This window comes from Myodes glareolus, chromosome 10, assembly GCF_982192425.1.
Source record: "Myodes glareolus chromosome 10, mMyoGla1.1, whole genome shotgun sequence".
Taxonomy (NCBI): domain Eukaryota; kingdom Metazoa; phylum Chordata; class Mammalia; order Rodentia; family Cricetidae; genus Myodes; species Myodes glareolus.
The window spans coordinates 53,449,240-53,465,835 of NC_142035.1; the positions used below are offsets into that span (position 1 = coordinate 53,449,240).

A 16,596-nucleotide genomic window follows, 5' to 3' on the forward strand; every position below is an offset into this window, starting at 1 on the left:
AATAAACAAACAAGAAGGCAAAAAAGAAGGCAAAGGAAAAAGGACAGTGAGCAAGGAGCCCAGCCAATTGCAGATGGGCGATTTATTCGCTTGGGCCCCAGGTTCTAGAAATGCATCTTTAGCCTCATCTTGCTTGTATCGATGACACGGGCCTCTTCTATGTAGATCAAGATTGGTTTTGTTTGTTTGTTTGTTCGTCTTAACAATCTAGTGTAGTAGGGATAACTCAACAAAAGTACCTTGACTTCTGACACTTGGGGCTAGCGTCCTGAGGTTTCTCCAGCATGGACAATACATGTAGGAAGCAACCCTTCTATAAATGCGTCATTAAATATTTAAATTTTAATTCTTGGGATTTTATTTTCTTATTGATATTTCTTGGTTTCTAATTCCAGTACAAATAAACAAACGTATTTTCAAGAGCTGCCCCACAACTCTCTGTGGTGAATTCATGTCATTTTTACCTGTAGACTTTACCCGGAATCTCTAAATATTAATGTCGATATTCTTAATGTTTTGCTAGACTAGAAAAGCTTTTTAGGAAAAAGAGTCTTTCTAGCCTTGCCTTCTAGCTTCTCAGGCAGGCGGATGAGGCTGCGGGGGACCTGAGAGCCAGCTGCGGACGGGGCTCACTGGAGGCTCTGCTTCTTTTACAGATGTGGACGAATGCGAGGGCAACCACCGCTGCCAGCACGGCTGCCAGAACATCATCGGCGGCTACAGGTGCAGCTGCCCACAGGGCTACCTCCAGCACTACCAGTGGAACCAGTGTGTAGGTGAGCAGCTCCGGTCCTCAGAAGAGGCGTGGCTGCCGGTGCCTTCCTTCTGGCCAGCCAGCCCACTGGCAGCCGCTCTGCCCCCCCTGAAACCAAAGGGAAGTGGAAATCTTAGAGGAAAAAAGTATGTGATGAAGAATGCTTTGGGAAAAGCTGGGATGAACTACCCGTAGCCTTCCTTGACTCCGTCAACCTTCCTCATCCCCTGCACTGTTAGCGCCCCACACTGGGGATATCCACAATATCTAATCCCTTAAAGATTTTTGGTTCCAGGAAGATGGTGGCCAGGTCGATTAAGTCAAATAAGTCAATTAAGACGCTAGAAGGAGTGTGGGGTTCTTGTTGGTCCTAAATCGCAAACAGGACTCAGCACGCTCAAGAAATAAAGTGATCTAGAATGAGCGCTGCCCTGAGCTGGAATGGTTCCCTCGTGTGGGGCTATCCAGATCTGCTCTGGACCAGCCCCACCTGGGAGCCTGCTCATAGCTTAGCAGAAGTTCACTCTTCTTGGAGGCTGATCTAGAGGTCAGGGGCCATTAACTCCATTCCTTTCTGGAAGCAAATAGCAGATTTCAGCTCTCAGCTAGAGTGGAACCCATCTGGCCCTACAAAAAGCAATCCAAGAAAGCCTACCCTACACTTGGGAGTTTCCTCCCGGCGGTCCCTAACATCACCACTAACCTGGGTTGTGTGACCCTGGTGCCACAGGTCAGGATGGCAGGATTTAATCTGCCCCAAGGACCGGTTTTCCAGGGACTTTAATTGAAATTTTAATTAATTAAAATTCTCTTTTTACATAAAAAGGAGGAAACTCTCACCAATAAAAACTGCAAATAGAGGAACAAATCAAGCTATTGAGAAGGGTAGAAAGCTGGATTCTGTGTGGAGTCAGCTGCCCAGGGTACACAGGATGGAAGGGGTCAGAAGAAGTGCAGTACATGTCAACCAAACCGCTGTGTTTGCAGATGGCAAAGACCGAATGTGTGAGCATGTAGCGCTCAGGCTACGGACACTGAGCGCGGATGACTGCTTAATCTGTGCTCTGCTGCCCTAACTGAGATGAACAATGTGAATTTAAATGTTTATTAAATGTTATCAGAAGTAAAATAAAATACAAAAGTCTATGAAAGGGAAGGAGAGTTCCCCACCAGAATGACTATTTACAGAAGCCCACAGAGAGGTCCAGGGTTGACCGCTGGAGACTCTCCAGTTTGGCATCTGCCCCAGAAAGGATCTCTTCTTGCCTTCCAGACCAGGCCAGTTCTGCTTGCATACTGAGAGTCTGCTCTAGGAAAAGAGAGTAAATATTTGCAAGTATCTTTCTTTGTATGATGAATTTACTTCCCCTTTCTAACACTAACCCACTTTGTACCTACTAGCAAAAAGCAAAATAAATCTAGTGATAGATAGACAGGTCTTGCCCTATATATCTACCCATGCCTCATGACTTCTTAGTCTTGGGCCAACCCGTGTGAAGAACAAAAGATCAGAGGCTCTGATGCTCCACACAGATCGGTTTTGGGGGGCTGAGAGCAGGTGGAGAGGATGGAGGAGCCATGGAGCGTCAAGAGAAAATGACAGTCCCAGAGTCTCCTACTTAAGTAAACACCCTCTGCTCTTCACTCTGTTTAGCGTAAGGTCTGGTGCTTATGACCTCCTCTGGTATCTGTAGCATACTTCATTTCTTATTTAAAGTAAGGAAAGGAATGCAGACACTGTTAGATTTGGTTTTTCTCTTTTAGGATCCCTGTAGCCTAAGGGACCTTGGGTTTAGGCTTGAGATCTTTGGATTTAGAGAATCTTCAAATAGGCAAAGTCAGGCTAGTGACTAGGGAGAAGGAGGAAAGGAGCCGGGAAGGGTACGTGCTCATGGATAATATCACACACAGAGACCCTCTTGATAATCTAGCAAAAACCCTAGGCCTTCCAGTTTTACAAATCTATTTACTAACTTCAAATAAGTGACATGAAAGTAGAAGAAAGGTTATCTGGGAAAAGAAAGGAGATGGACGTAGAGACAGGGCAGAGGGTACAGGAAGGTGGGTATGGTAGAACTGTACAATACACTGGATGACAATGTATCTATTAGACACATCACTGTGTGCATGAATATGAGCCAGTTTAAATAAGGATTTGAGGGCTGCTGAGTTGACTCACTGCATAAAGGCTGTTGCTGCTAACGCGGATGACAAGAATTCAGTTTGGAGAATCCTAGAGTGGAAGGAAGGAATAGCCTCCCACAAGCTGTCCTCTGTCCTCCAGGCATGCACTGTGACGCTTTCTCCCTGTGTGCATGCATGGACACATGACAAATACATGTTTTTAGAAGGTACTTATTTAGAGCATTTGGAGAAAAAGAGAACAGCGTTGTTCTCTCTGAACAGCAAAGGTCAAATTAATTACAGGAGAGAAGAAACACCATTTTCAATATGGGTGTGCTCTTGAGGGCCAATATGGTATGAAGGACGTGGTTACTGCAGTCAGACGGCCCTGCAGGTCCTGGCCTGGCTGCTGCTCTGTGTAAAGCCCTAGAGAAGACCCCAAAGCTTGTGGGACGGTAGGAAGGCTTACATAAAAGAATGTGGAACACCTCTACATGCTGGCTGTCCTCTATGGCTCCAGGGAGCGCACCTGTGGCTACTTGCTTCCACTGGCAGTGGCCACCCACAGAGGGATGTTGCTGTCCTCCAGAGAGAGTGCTGCAGCCCTAGAGACAGGTCTTAACAGCCAGTGCCCAGCACGCCCTCCAGTGGCAGGCCTAGGAACGCATATTAGAGATTTCACAAGTATGTAGACTGAAGCAACGAGAAAGTCACAGTTGTCTTCGTTTGAACTGAAGTTAGGTCTCTGGGGCTGGAGAGATGACTTGGTGGCTAAGATTTGCCAGCTGCTCTTCCGGAGAGGACCTGAGTTCCATTCCCAGCACTCACATTGTGGCTCACAACTGTCTGTAACTCCAGTTCTAGGGGATCTAGAGCCCTTTTCTGACCTCCATGGGTCCTGCATGCATGTGGCATACACTTACACATAGACAAACAATTTTTTTAAATTGTTTTAAAAGAGTTAGTCTATTCTCCCATCTCCTCCCCTCAGACAGTGCAGGCTCCGTAGGCTGCCCTGCAGAATGTGTGTCTTATAGATTTCTCCCACCACTGCCTAAAAGTCTGCATGGCATCTCTTCCAGCCATGACACTTAGCTTTAGTCATGGCGCAGATGCTGGAGCCACAGCTGGGTTGAATAGGCTTTCAGAGGGAAAGCAGACATACCAGCAGGTACGACTCAGCCTAAGCATGGGCACCTGGGGGTCTTTGCAGACTGTTTGAAAAGGAGGTAAAATGGGGTGGACTCCCCTATAGGGCATTGGTCTTCCCCAGAGCTTCACATCCTGCGCCAGGGAGGCACACGGGTAGCATCTGCAGAAGTGCGGGTCTCTTCTTTGGTGCTCTCCATCCTGCAGGCTCTTGTGATGCAGGAACACGGTACCTGTATGCTCCCTTCCCACCTGCCCTAAACCCCAGTTATAGCTGTGGTCCTGCCTCACACGGAGCAGAACATGCCAGAGCTGGCTTTCAGTGAGACCTGGAGTCCAAGGCTCCTCACGGTGCCATCCTGGGTGTTCTCTGTGACGGGTATTTAACCTCCTCTACCATATTTAACCAGCATGGCAGGAGACTCCCTCCCTCCATCTCCACAGCTTTCTCTCTTGTTTTCTCCACTCTGGCCATACTGCCTGCTTTCTCTCCCTGAGACCCTACCTACCTGGTCAGTCATGAGAGCATGACCCAGATTCCTCCTTGAAAGCCTGGCAAGCATCACACATGTAGTGTTCTCTCGTGTCTGCTGCAGATGAGAACGAATGTTTGAACGCACACGTCTGTGGGGGCGCCTCCTGCCACAACACCCTGGGGAGTTACAAGTGTATGTGTCCCACCGGCTTCCAGTATGAACAGTTCAGCGGAGGCTGCCAAGACATCAATGAGTGTGGCTCGTCACAGGCCCCCTGCAGTTACGGCTGCTCCAATACTGAGGGTGGCTACCTGTGTGGCTGTCCTCCAGGGTACTTCCGGATAGGCCAAGGGTAAGTATCACTCGTCCTGCCCTTGATTAATGACCGTCAGGTTCGTTCCAGTTACCCCTGAGAAAGTTTGAGAAGAACATCTGTAAAGGGGCATGTCCAGATTTCTAGAAACTCCTAGAACACCCAGCGCATAGCTACACTGTTCATATGTCCCTGTCCAGTGTCTCTGACTCATGTTCTTAATCTTCACATCCTACTGACAAGGGATTTGTTTCTCCAAGAGCACCCTGCTGCATCTGCCCACACCGAGCTGGGCCCACCCGACACACCTGAGCACCTCCCGAGGGAGCATACGAGGCTCTCACTTGACTTCCATTGTTTTATTTTCTAGATCCTGTCAGGCTAAGCCAAATGGATACCTTTTGCTAGAGATCTCTTACAGTCTTTAAGGCATCTGTTACCCTTCACTCTTAAATTTATATTGGAAACAATCAAAAAACACATTAAGTATGAGTTGGAATAATTAACTATATTTTCCAAGTAGAAAATTTTACTAAATGATGCGAATATGTGTGTGACAGCTGAGGCAGAGAAGGGACGCTGCTTTGTTCGAGGGCTTAAAATTTTAGTAAGTTTTTAACTTGAGGTCTTCCCTAATGACTTGCGTGTACATTCAGTTCGTGAGTCTTTTTTTGCTTGCTTGTTTGTTTGTTTGTTTTGTTTTGTTTTGTTTCGAGATAGGGTTTCTCTGTGTGGCTTTGGTGCCCATCCTGGAACTCACTCTGTAGACCAGGCTGGCCTCAAACTCACAGAGATTTGCCTGCCTCAGCCTCCCAAGTGCTGGGATTAAAGGCATGCGCCACCACTGTCCAGCCCAATTCATGAATCTTATCTCTCTCTCTCTCTCTCTCTCTCTCTCTCCTTCTCTCATACACACACACGTACGTGCATACACACACACACACACACACACCATTTATGCCAGATGTGAACCCAGTGGTCCTAGAGTCTCTGACACACTGGTTTTCAGGGACTTATTCCAGTCTGTACAAATGTCAAGGTAGAAGAATGCTCCGTGGGAAGCTCTCGGAATGCCAGGAGTAGGACTCAGATTCCCAGATGTCTGTCTGGCTCTCAACTGACTCTATTATTTTTTACAGTTTAATGCCAGAACCATTTTTTTTTTCCCAGCAAAAAATTGTGACACTCCAAACTGGCTCTTTGCCAGTGGGATTTTGTAGTCACATTTCTTCTAAGTGGTGCTCTTGGGACAAGGAAATACTGGAGGGACGTTCTGAGCCAGAAGCCAAGGCTGCAGACTGGGGCTTACTTCCTGGTACCATCGTGGGCACGGATGCACAGGATGGGCCTTTCCGCCTTCGTCCTCCTCCTTGTCTATTTCTGTTCCATGCTTCTAGGTGGAAAGGAAAAGGAACTTAGGAAGACCCTGGGAAACAGGGAGAAGCACCAAAGTGTAGTGAGAAACAGCAGATAGCCAGAGATTTGGTGTTGTTTGGAAGTCTGTGTACCAACAAGGAAATGAGCTGTGAGGAGTAGGTCGGCCGTCTCAGAGAAGCAGTTTAGGAGGGATCGGTGTACATTTCACGGTAGAAATCCACGTTTTCTAATCTGGCCTCTCTGTGATGTCACTAGAGTGAACTTTACCCCCCAAAATAATGGTGGTTTTAGGATAATTCCTAGGTTCTCGACACATTTAGAAAGGGAGCCCGACAAAAACAAATGAGATACTGTGTGAGCCTTAGTCTGTAACTTGGCTTTGGTAACTGAAAAGCAAAAAAACAAGGATTAGATCTCTCTTGGGTATGGGTTTGTTTATCAGCCTTCACATGAGTGAAATCCCATGGCCCTAGTGGTTTTAAATGTCTTAAAATTAAACCATTTCCCACAGTTGGGCAAACTCTGCACTGATTCATGCTGTTTGTGAGAATATATTGTATAGCCAGGTGGTGGGGTGCAAGCCTTTCATCCCAGCACGCGGGAGACAGAGGCAGATGGATCTCTGTGAGTTCAAGGCCAGCCTGGTCTACAAGATGAGTTCCAGAATAGCCAGAGCTGTTATGCAAAGAAAACCTATCGAGAGAGAGAGAGAGAGAGAGAGAGAGAGAGAGAGAGAGAGAAGAAATTGTACACCTTCACAACACAGTACCATACCAACCCTCAGTCACCACCTGGATATCTCTTCCTGCCGCTGTAACATCTGCAAGAATAAACTGTCAAGCAGATGTGATTGCTTAGAAAGTGGGGCGGGGAGGCATGGTGGTGACAAGGGAGCAGGAGGAAGTGGAGTGTAAGAGCAGGGCATACTCTCTGATACCCTCTTGAACGCGCAGGGGCAGCAGTGGTGATGAAGGCAGTGGTTAGGACATGGACATTAAACATAGAAACATGGAACATAAAAACATAAAAGACTGGGGTGGGGGGGTTGGTAGGAGCAGAGGTAGCAGCAGGAGGGCGGCAGACATGGGAGAAAGAAAGCCACTAAAACACTATGTCCATGTCATAATGGTATGACACATATTATATGCTGACTTTAAAAATTCAAAACATAAAAATCAAGGTCACAGCATAGGAACGAATATGTTGTCCAGAACAGAGGCCCCAGAGATGGCCCACCTGCCCACTCACTGCTGTCTCCTAGAGGTACAGCTGGCAGGGGAGCTTGCTGACTGCCATGGGGCCTGATTCATAAAAGAAGACATTTTGATGCCCCACCAAGTCACATGATCTCCTTCACCCTTGTTCTTCAGTTTTCAGGGTGTCCCCTCCCCGAATGAGTACTGCAAAGGCTTGTGCCAGTAGGCTGGGAGATGAAGGGACAAGGAAGTATAGAAACCAGTGTCTTGAGAGAAAAGACAGGAACTCAGGGGGCTGAGCCTTTGGTATTTGCATGATTTTTAGAAGTCAATAATTGTCCAGTGGGCAATGTGATGTTACTAGCCTGGAGACTGGGCTTCCAGGAGGCTGGGTACCAGGAGGCTGGGTACCAGGAGACTGGACATCCAGGAGGCTGGGCGTCAGGAGGCTGGGTGTCCAGGAGACTGGACATCCAGAAGGCTGGGCACCAGGAAACGGCATCAGAGCTGCTGATTCTGACAGAAACTGCCTTTGTGCTCCTTTCTGCGGTAGGCACTGTGTTTCTGGAATGGGCATGGGCAGAGGAGGCCCAGAGCCACCTGCCAGCGGTGAGATGGATGACAATTCACTGTCCCCAGAAGCCTGCTACGAATGTAAGATCAATGGCTACCCCAAACGAGGCAGGAAACGGAGAAGCACAAACGAAACGGACGCCTCGGACATCCAGGTAGGTCAGAGTCTCTCCTTGTCTGCTGGTGTGTAAGGACTCTTGGGCTCCTGTGCTTTTCTCCAAGGACACCCCAAAGTGTGAACAGTCTCCCCAGACAGGAAGTCCAGTCATTCTCCAGACGCTAGCCACCCTTTGCAAGAGGCTATGGGGCTTTAGGGGTTTGTGTTAGTTATTTAGCTTGGCTGCCTTTTGAGAGTGGCAGTTTGAAACGTTTTCACACACTTGCTCATTTCCTCTGTCTCACCGAGAAGAAAGTCAGACGCCCACCCGATGTCTGCAGAAAGGACAAGGTCTGAAGTCAGGGACAGCAAGTGGGCAGAATGGCATGCGCACATTCCCCACACAGGGAAGCCACGGTCTAGAAACTAGAGTCTCCTCCACGGAAAAAGAGCCACAGGGAGTGAGGGGGAACTTGGATGGTGAGCAGGAGCCTATGATGCTACATAAAGTCAGAAATGCATCGCTCACCGAGATCTCCTGGCTCCAGGCTGGGAGCATTTAACCTATGTGGTCCCAAATCGCAAGCAGAAAGCTAGGTGAGAAGCGGACCCTTAGCAGCTCATCACAGCCAGGAAGTAGGTCCATGGGTGTGTCCTTCGAAGGGGATGGTTTGTGTCCGTGAGCAAAATTGAAACAGACAAGTTCTGAGTATCTGTGCGGCAGCCCACCTGCTGCGGATTGGGAATTAAGTCTTGGGAAAGAAAACAATCTATGTAGAGCGCTTCAAAAAGAATCTCAGTGTCTGAGTCACCCAGAAGGCTTGTTAGAGAGGTTGGCTGGGAAGAGCCCCAGGGGTTCTAATTCGACAGGTCTTAGAGGGTCTAAACATTTGCATGTGTAATGGTTTCCAGGGCTGCTAAAACTGCTGGTTCAGGAACCACACTTTGAGACCTAGGGCGAGCCTCCCCCTCCCCCAGTACAAATGATTTCAGTCTGACTTTCTTCCTGTCATCAATTTGATTCTTTGAAAGCGCATTTGCAACTTAAACCAAGTGCCTCTGAGTGCGCATTTTCAGCATAGCGCAAACAGCATGAGCAGAAACCTTTGTTTGGCTTGAGACCTGGATAGCTTTTTCTTTAGTATGCGAACTACAGAACAGATTTAGTTGGATTTAAGGCATTGCCGCATGTCTTTCCAGGATGGGTCTGAGAGGGAAGCCAACGTGAGCCTCGCGAGTTGGGATGTGGAGAAGCCTGCTAGCTTCGCTTTCAATATTTCCCACGTCAGCCACAAGGTCCGAATCTTAGAACTCCTGCCGGCCCTTACCACTCTGACGAACCACAACAGATACTTGATTGAATCCGGAAATGAAGATGGCTTCTTTAAGATCAACCAGAAAGAAGGGGTCAGCTACCTCCACTTCACCAAGAAGAAGCCAGTAGCCGGAACCTACTCCTTACAAATCAGCAGTACCCCACTTTATAAAAAGAAAGAACTTAGCCAGTTAGAGGACAGGCATGACAAAGACTACCTCAGCGGAGAACTGGGCGATAACCTGAAGATGAAAATTCAGATCCTGCTTCATTAATTCACCTTTCAGAGACCAAGTAATTAAAAATAAAAGCAACTTTAGGTAGGTAGAATTCTATTTTCCCCAAACCAGAACCTTCACATCGTGGTACAAGCATTCGCCAAGCCAATCCGTATAAACAAGCACTATTGTTGAATGACATCAAGGTACAGTGATGGCCCTAGTTCAACCACCCACCTTCTCAGGCTTCTCATGAGCAGCTGAGCTACCTTGTCATATGTGTTGATTCCTGAAAACTGGGACACGACTCTCCACTGAGGTTGGCCACGCATGCCGACTGGCTACCTACCTTTGCAGCTGCCTTACAGGAACGTGTTTCCAACGGATGAATTGTTCCGTTTGCTTTCAAATTTCCAAACGTCAGTTCTCCAAGCGCACATAGTAGGTTGGCCGTTTATGATGTCTGTTTGGTGCTAGCAAATTCTCAGAATAGGTTTATTGATGCACTGTAAGAAGTACACAGGTTAGAAATCAAATTGCCAGGTATCCAGTTCAAATACTTCGTTCATTTCAATCAACCAACATTAGTTCAGTAGCTTTTCTCACTTATGAGTATAATACATTACATGTAAATTAAGTGTGTGTATACTGTAATCGTGTTATTTTTATCATCGAAACATTTATAAACTAGAATAATAAAGCCCTTAATGTGAGGGTTTGTAATGGTGCTTATTAAGACCAAAGACTTGTTAAACATCTACACCATGTGGTAGTGGAATCTGTGACTGGCCCGCTTGTGCACTGAGGTTGGGGAAGACAAGGAATGCAGCCTCAGCCACCAGAGGATCACCAGTGCGCATGTGCAATATGCCAGATTCACTCTCAGTCATTCCTGTCAGCAAGGGGTTAATGTCATAATGTCACAATAAAGTGATCCTACCCTCCCTCCCATTTTTAGTTTACTCCTTGGTTTTGTGTTCTCGTGTGGGTTTGAGGTTGGGGGGCGGGGGCCTTTCTGGAGGGGAAATAAAGTCTCCTGGGTTTAAAGTATCCTTGGTCTGTTATCTCTGGCTTCTCCGGGCATGTAGAAGGAGCACCAGGAGGAGAAATTGCTTCTTCACTTGGTCCTTTGATTAGCGATTCCAGATTGCTGAACGCTTGGTTCCTTATCTGACTTACTCGGAAGACGTAGATTGCAGCATCATCTCTAAAATGTGACCTAATTAATCTTGTGGCTTCTAAACGCCCAGATTTAAGAACTTCCGAATGTACCACTCAGTCATTCTTTCAGAGCGTTTGGACTTTATGCCCCTTCCCCTCGTGTACGCAGCATTGGCAAGGTGTTCCACCTTTCCCCCTGAACATCTGTTGCTGGTCAGTGCTAGACTAATTATAGAGAGCCCATGGCAAATTGAATCCAACTGAATGCTGCAACTCTTGGTTTTCAAATGTCCTAACTTGAAGAATGCTGGTTTATTTTAAATGCAATATTCAGTATTTAGCTGTTAATCTCATTCAGTTAATAGGAGAATTTTTTTTTTAATTCCTTGGGCCAGCAAAACAGTTTGTGGTAGTGAAAGTAAGATGAATTAAGCTTGTTACATGAAGGGTGGATGAGAGTGGAATTTTCCAAACCATGGGAAAGTTCTCTCCAATTCTTGGAAGCCTTCGGCTAAAGCCAGGGGAGCAGGCTACCATCTATGTTTTTCCAGAAGGCCAAACTAGTGTCAGCTGCTATAAGCCTCCGTTTAGCACATACCTTCCTAATGAGAAAGCTACCCATTGGGGGGGATGGGCTTCCTTGAAATATACTGAGTTCAGCTGGGTTGGACAACGATGCTGGCGTCCATTTAAAGCCCGTGAGTATCTTTTTTTTTTTTATTCTGAGTTTGCCGTCCAGAAGAATCTTGATCATAATTGTTGCTCAGTAGAGAGGAGCTGAAGATGAGTGTGATCGGTGCCTTGAAGAGAAGGCTAAAATGCAACTTGGAATTTCCTTTTCACTCTGCACCTATCTCTCTGTGATAGAAGTATATTAAAATTGCTAGAGAAGAATTGATAACACATGTCAAACTATGGTTTTCATATGGAAAATGTCTTTGATAATTTCACCAGAACTGTATTCCATTCAATAATAGATTTTTCTTTATAACAAACAACAGAAGAAAATGGAGTTGGCACGTGGTAGACCACTTTGATATTTTTAATAGTCTGAGTCTGGCTTTTATTTATTCCAGAGCCAGCAGTGTTGGACAGCATAGTTTCCATGTTTCTGACTGTAACACAACATTTTCCTCATTGTTCCATTGTAAATAGTCCCTTGTAAAATCCTTGCTGTCCCCAGGTTTCGATGGCACCCCTCCGTTGGCCTGGGCCTTCCCATCCACTTTTGATAGAGAGTTTGTGCTGTACACTATTCGGAAGCCTGAAAAATACCCGGTCTCTCCCACAGCCCGTTTCATTTGCCAATAATTACTCTGTGAGTAGTGGTAAAATGAACTCAGCTGCCCTTGTGAAATGTTTAGACTTGCATAAACAGCTACACCTTTGTGCAGCAAACCGTGCTTTACTCCACCAGAAGGGCTTTGGATGCTGCCATTCCAAACATTGTTTCACTTCAGAAATCATGCTTGCAAGCTAGATGGGCCAAAATGAAGGACAATTGGGTCGAGAATATAAATATGTACATGCTTATAAACTGCTCGGGTTTTCACATAACAGATCAGCTTTGTCCACACCATGACTTTTGTTTTGTTTTGTTTTGGTTTGGTTTGGTTTTTTTGAGACAGGGTTTCTCTGTGTAGCTTTGGAGCCTGTCCTTGAACTCGGTAGACCGGGTTGGCCTCAAACTCAGAGATCTGCCTGTCTCTGCCTCCCAAGTGCTGGGATTAAAAGCCTGTGCTACCACCTCCCTGACAACACCACGGAATCTGTTATTTCAACTAATTACTAATGAATACAATTTCTTTTTCTGAAAAAAAAAAAAGCCATGGCCATCTTTTTAGAAGATGGGCTATTTGCATCCTTGACCTTTCGACATGCATGAAAAGCTCATTTTTGATTGTTGGAGAGTAGACAGTGTATCATTTTTGCCAACTGTGGGAGTCCTAGCGGGTAAGTTGTGATTCGGGCTGGCTCATTAGCCTGTATTATTTTCAACCCCTGTGATCATTCATATTTCATATAAGTATTCAGCACCCTCAATTCTTCTTTGCCCCTGGGATTGGTTAACTGTCAACTGGAAGACACAAGGCCTCTTGCTATTTCTCGGATTCAGGCCAGAGCTGGGGTTCAAGGTTGAGTAGCCCAGAGGAGGGGCATTTGGCAGAGAAGCTGGCTTCGTTCGTCAGTTCCTGCCTGATTCCCATCCCACCTGGCCTGCTCTTTGCAGCTGTGCTGGGAGTTGCAGAACTTCGAAGAGATCCGTTTCCTCTTCACCCTAAAATACTCGCTTAGGGAGAATTAGGTTGAGCCTAAATGACTAACATTTTGGGTCTGAAAATGGAGACATTTGAAAACATCCTGATGATAATCGCGCCTCCCATCCGCCCTCCCAGACACTGACAGAAAGGGGTCATGGACTTGTGGAGTTGTGTCTACATGGTGAGCTGAACTCTGAAGAAAGCCAAACCTGTTGAAAGGATTAATGGAATCTTCATATGTCAGAACTGCGTGTTTTCATAACTACACAAAGCCAGCCTGAGATGCCTTGAGACTATCCTTTCTGGATGTTTTCTGTAATGCTCTCGGGTGGTCCCAAGATCAAGCCCCAGGGATGCAGGTCCCAGCAGGGAATAGACCCCTCTCTGACCCATTGCTTCCTGTGTTCCTGTGGGCTGGCTGCTCCAGGGTCATTGGCAGGCTTCATACGCTCTCAGACAGTCAGTGCCTCTGCAGCATCACCCCTAGGCACAGCGTCTCTAGATCCTGTGCACTGTCAGCCCACGCAGACTTCACACAAATGGAAAGAACAGGAAGCCAGGTCCGCCGTTCTCAGTGGTCTTCATTGGTCATTGACAAGGATGCTCCCCAGAGTCCGTGGTTTTTGACCCACAGAGAAGGCGCACTGAGAGAACCATCTGATCTCAGCAGGCTGAGTCCTGCGATTGCTCCACTCAATCCCTTTCCAGCCATGGGGCCTGGGCAACTCTTGGGTTTTTGAGTCTAGGAACTGGTAGTAACAGCATCCCCCTCTCTATTATTCTGCTATATTTATTACCTAATAAATATATATATTTATATATATTATATACCTAAATATATGTTTAGGTATAAAATATATATATATTATATTTATATATTTATATATATTAGGTATTTATATACCTAAAAAATATATATATTTTCCTCAATTTAAGCCTTGTGGTCTGTGTCTCTCTGGTGCTCATCTCTACTTGGATATTTATTGGAACACAAGTCTGAGGGTCTTGCCAAAAGTCTCTCACTTAACAGAGGTGGAGTTGAGCACCTGACTTTCAACAACATAGCATGTACCCAACCACTGTGGGCGACAAAAGAGGAATGACCAAAGTACAGTATGTTCAGGCAAAGTAAAAGTCTGTCAGACTAGAAATTATACATACCATTTGAGACCTGCAGTATCAGTGTGTTGTGAACCTCAGTTTCTGATCCCTAGCAGACAACATGCAAGAAACTGTGGCAAGTTTGCCATGCACATCTGTAAGGGTATAAGTCACCCAAGTCAGAAACCCATTCTTCCGTATCTCCCCCATGGAATACTGTGGTGGACTGCACAGAAAATGCGAGTTCATTTGTCCAGTTAGGTCCTGTCAGCTCCTGCTAAAAATACATGTGTGTGTGTGTGTGTGTACATACACACACACACACACACACATATATATATATATATATATATAAACTTTTTTAGAGTATTATTGCCTCTAAAAGCACAGGACAAAATTACTATGTAAGGTTAATATTGAACATTAATATTGAAATGCTAAGACATGGTCTTAAGTTAGTGGTCTATAGATACCATGTACAAAGAAAATGTGTTTAAAAATTTCATGGTATTTATCTGGGGTAGAAACTTAGTAGTCACCAACCCTGCTTCTTCCCCCAACTCACGAAAAGACCGTATCTCAGCAGACGGCTTGGGGCCGTGGGCCAGAACACTTACCGGGAGGACCGAGGAAAGATTGATAAATACTATCTCCAGGTCTGTTTGAAAACAACACACACACAGCCCTCCCCACAAGAAATCAAGTTCATTGCCTTAAGTCTCTGATAGTCTGGAAATTCTCATTACCACACAGACTGCTGATGGTCCTAATGGAGACACACACACATGCCCCCCTTTTCACCATGAAGAAGTCACACAGTAATGGATTTCCATCTTGGCTGCACAACAGAAACACGATGGCTGTTTGAAAAGGATCTCTGGGTCTAGGCTGTATCCCTCACCTATTAATTGAGAATCTGGGCTGGTGGTCCAGCCATGACCAGCCTTAGACGTTTCCTAGGTGATGCTGGTTTGCAGCCCTGACTGAGAACCACTGCTCTGAAGATTCAGATCCATTGTGAGAGTCGGGCAGACAAGGGTATTCTGCTGTGGGTGACTCAGATGTACCCTTCTCCACTCCCACTGTTAATCTGTGGGACTTGGTGCTATCACAGTAACGCATGCCATCTCCTGCCTCTGCCAACCGTAACTTTTCACTGGAGTTCTGGGGCACCAGCTGGCAGCTCGCAGGCAGCGGTGAGCTTTGGTAGACATTAATGGGTACTTGGCTGAACTCTCACTGGTTTCCCTCTCGTAGTAGCCACTTGAAGTCTCCATGCTGGGTTACTCTCAGGAAGCCAATGTCTCTAACATGAAGTCTGTTCCTAGCAAAATGTCAAAGAAATTTTCTAAAATATGTGTATCAGAAATACCATTCAGTTCCTTCAAAGCAGACACCTCTCTAGGGAGAAAACAGATGCTTTCTTTTCCAGCCATTAATTTCTGCTAAGAATGTACAAGTTGCATGATGGGATACAGGCCAAGCCACCGCCCATCCCGGCCCCAGTGCTTCCATTTTGAAATGTATAAATTACTGGGAGGTTTGGGCAATCCATTCGATTATAAAATGTAAACTTTAATATGCCTCCCAGGAAGCTTTCTGATTCAGCAAACCACACATAAAAATACAAAGCAAAACAAGAATTACAGAAAAGTAGGCTGCGTTGCCAGCTGAGAATTGGGAAAGGGCGCTGGCCTGTATGCATTGAGAGAAAGCACACGATTGTGTGGTTGTACATCCCAGAAAAGACACAGTGAGAAATATCACCTTTAAATGCTATTACATGCATGGCATAAATCCCCTGTGCTGACTATGAAGACAGACTTATTTTAATTTTTCATATCCTTAATAAGCCAATGATAAATAATAATTGATGAATGAGTATCTGCTTGAAGGCACCAAATCCTGCCTGGAACATTCACAGGTCAATACTGTGTCTCTGTGTCCAAGGTTCCTGTGGCAAATTTTAATGGACATAGACAACTATAGAGCTGACATAAGGCCCCAAAGCCCGGATTTCTAACACCCATAAGATGGTCACACTCTGCCAAGGAGACGATAGCAGTCAGTCCACCACATTAGAGCCTGCAGTCTGCATACCTGAAGTCCCGGTTAAAGCATCCTGAGTGCCTGGCAATGGGTCTCTCATACCTTGCCTGCCTTTAGACAGAAGAGGTTTTGTTCATGCTTCTTAATCTAGGGTCTCTTTGGACTTCACTTTCGAAACTGTCAGCTCTGCCTCACAGCCTGCTTCCACTCAGCCTTACCTGTTCTCGTACCACATAAGATATGTTCAAAGGCCCAAAATGCCGAAGAGAGACCGGAATGCATGCTACCTATACAAAGTTCTCTCTGAGATTTAACTTCCCTTAAAGGCCATTCCTGGATTGTCAGTGCTTTAGTTCAGTTGAACTTGCCTGATTCCCTAGGGGCCTTTTTGTGCTTGTCAGCATGCGCCCTTAAAATGAAGTCTACATGATT

The 16,596-nt window shown here is 46.0% G+C and overlaps 1 protein-coding gene across 2 annotated transcripts in view; it reads left to right on the forward strand.

Moving 5' to 3' along the window:
- The window catches only part of Fbn1 (fibrillin 1), a 205,558-nt gene extending 195,015 nt beyond the window's left edge, over window positions 1-10,543 (forward strand). For both annotated transcript variants that reach the window (XM_048459620.3, XM_085696419.2), the window contains 4 exons: window positions 657-776; window positions 4,624-4,855; window positions 7,943-8,117; window positions 9,260-10,543. In XM_048459620.3, coding sequence (XP_048315577.2) covers window positions 657-776; window positions 4,624-4,855; window positions 7,943-8,117; window positions 9,260-9,649 — 917 coding nt within the window. In that variant the 3' untranslated portion in view covers window positions 9,650-10,543. The remainder of the gene's footprint in view (window positions 1-656; window positions 777-4,623; window positions 4,856-7,942; window positions 8,118-9,259) is intronic.
- Window positions 10,544-16,596: the final 6,053 nt, after the last annotated feature.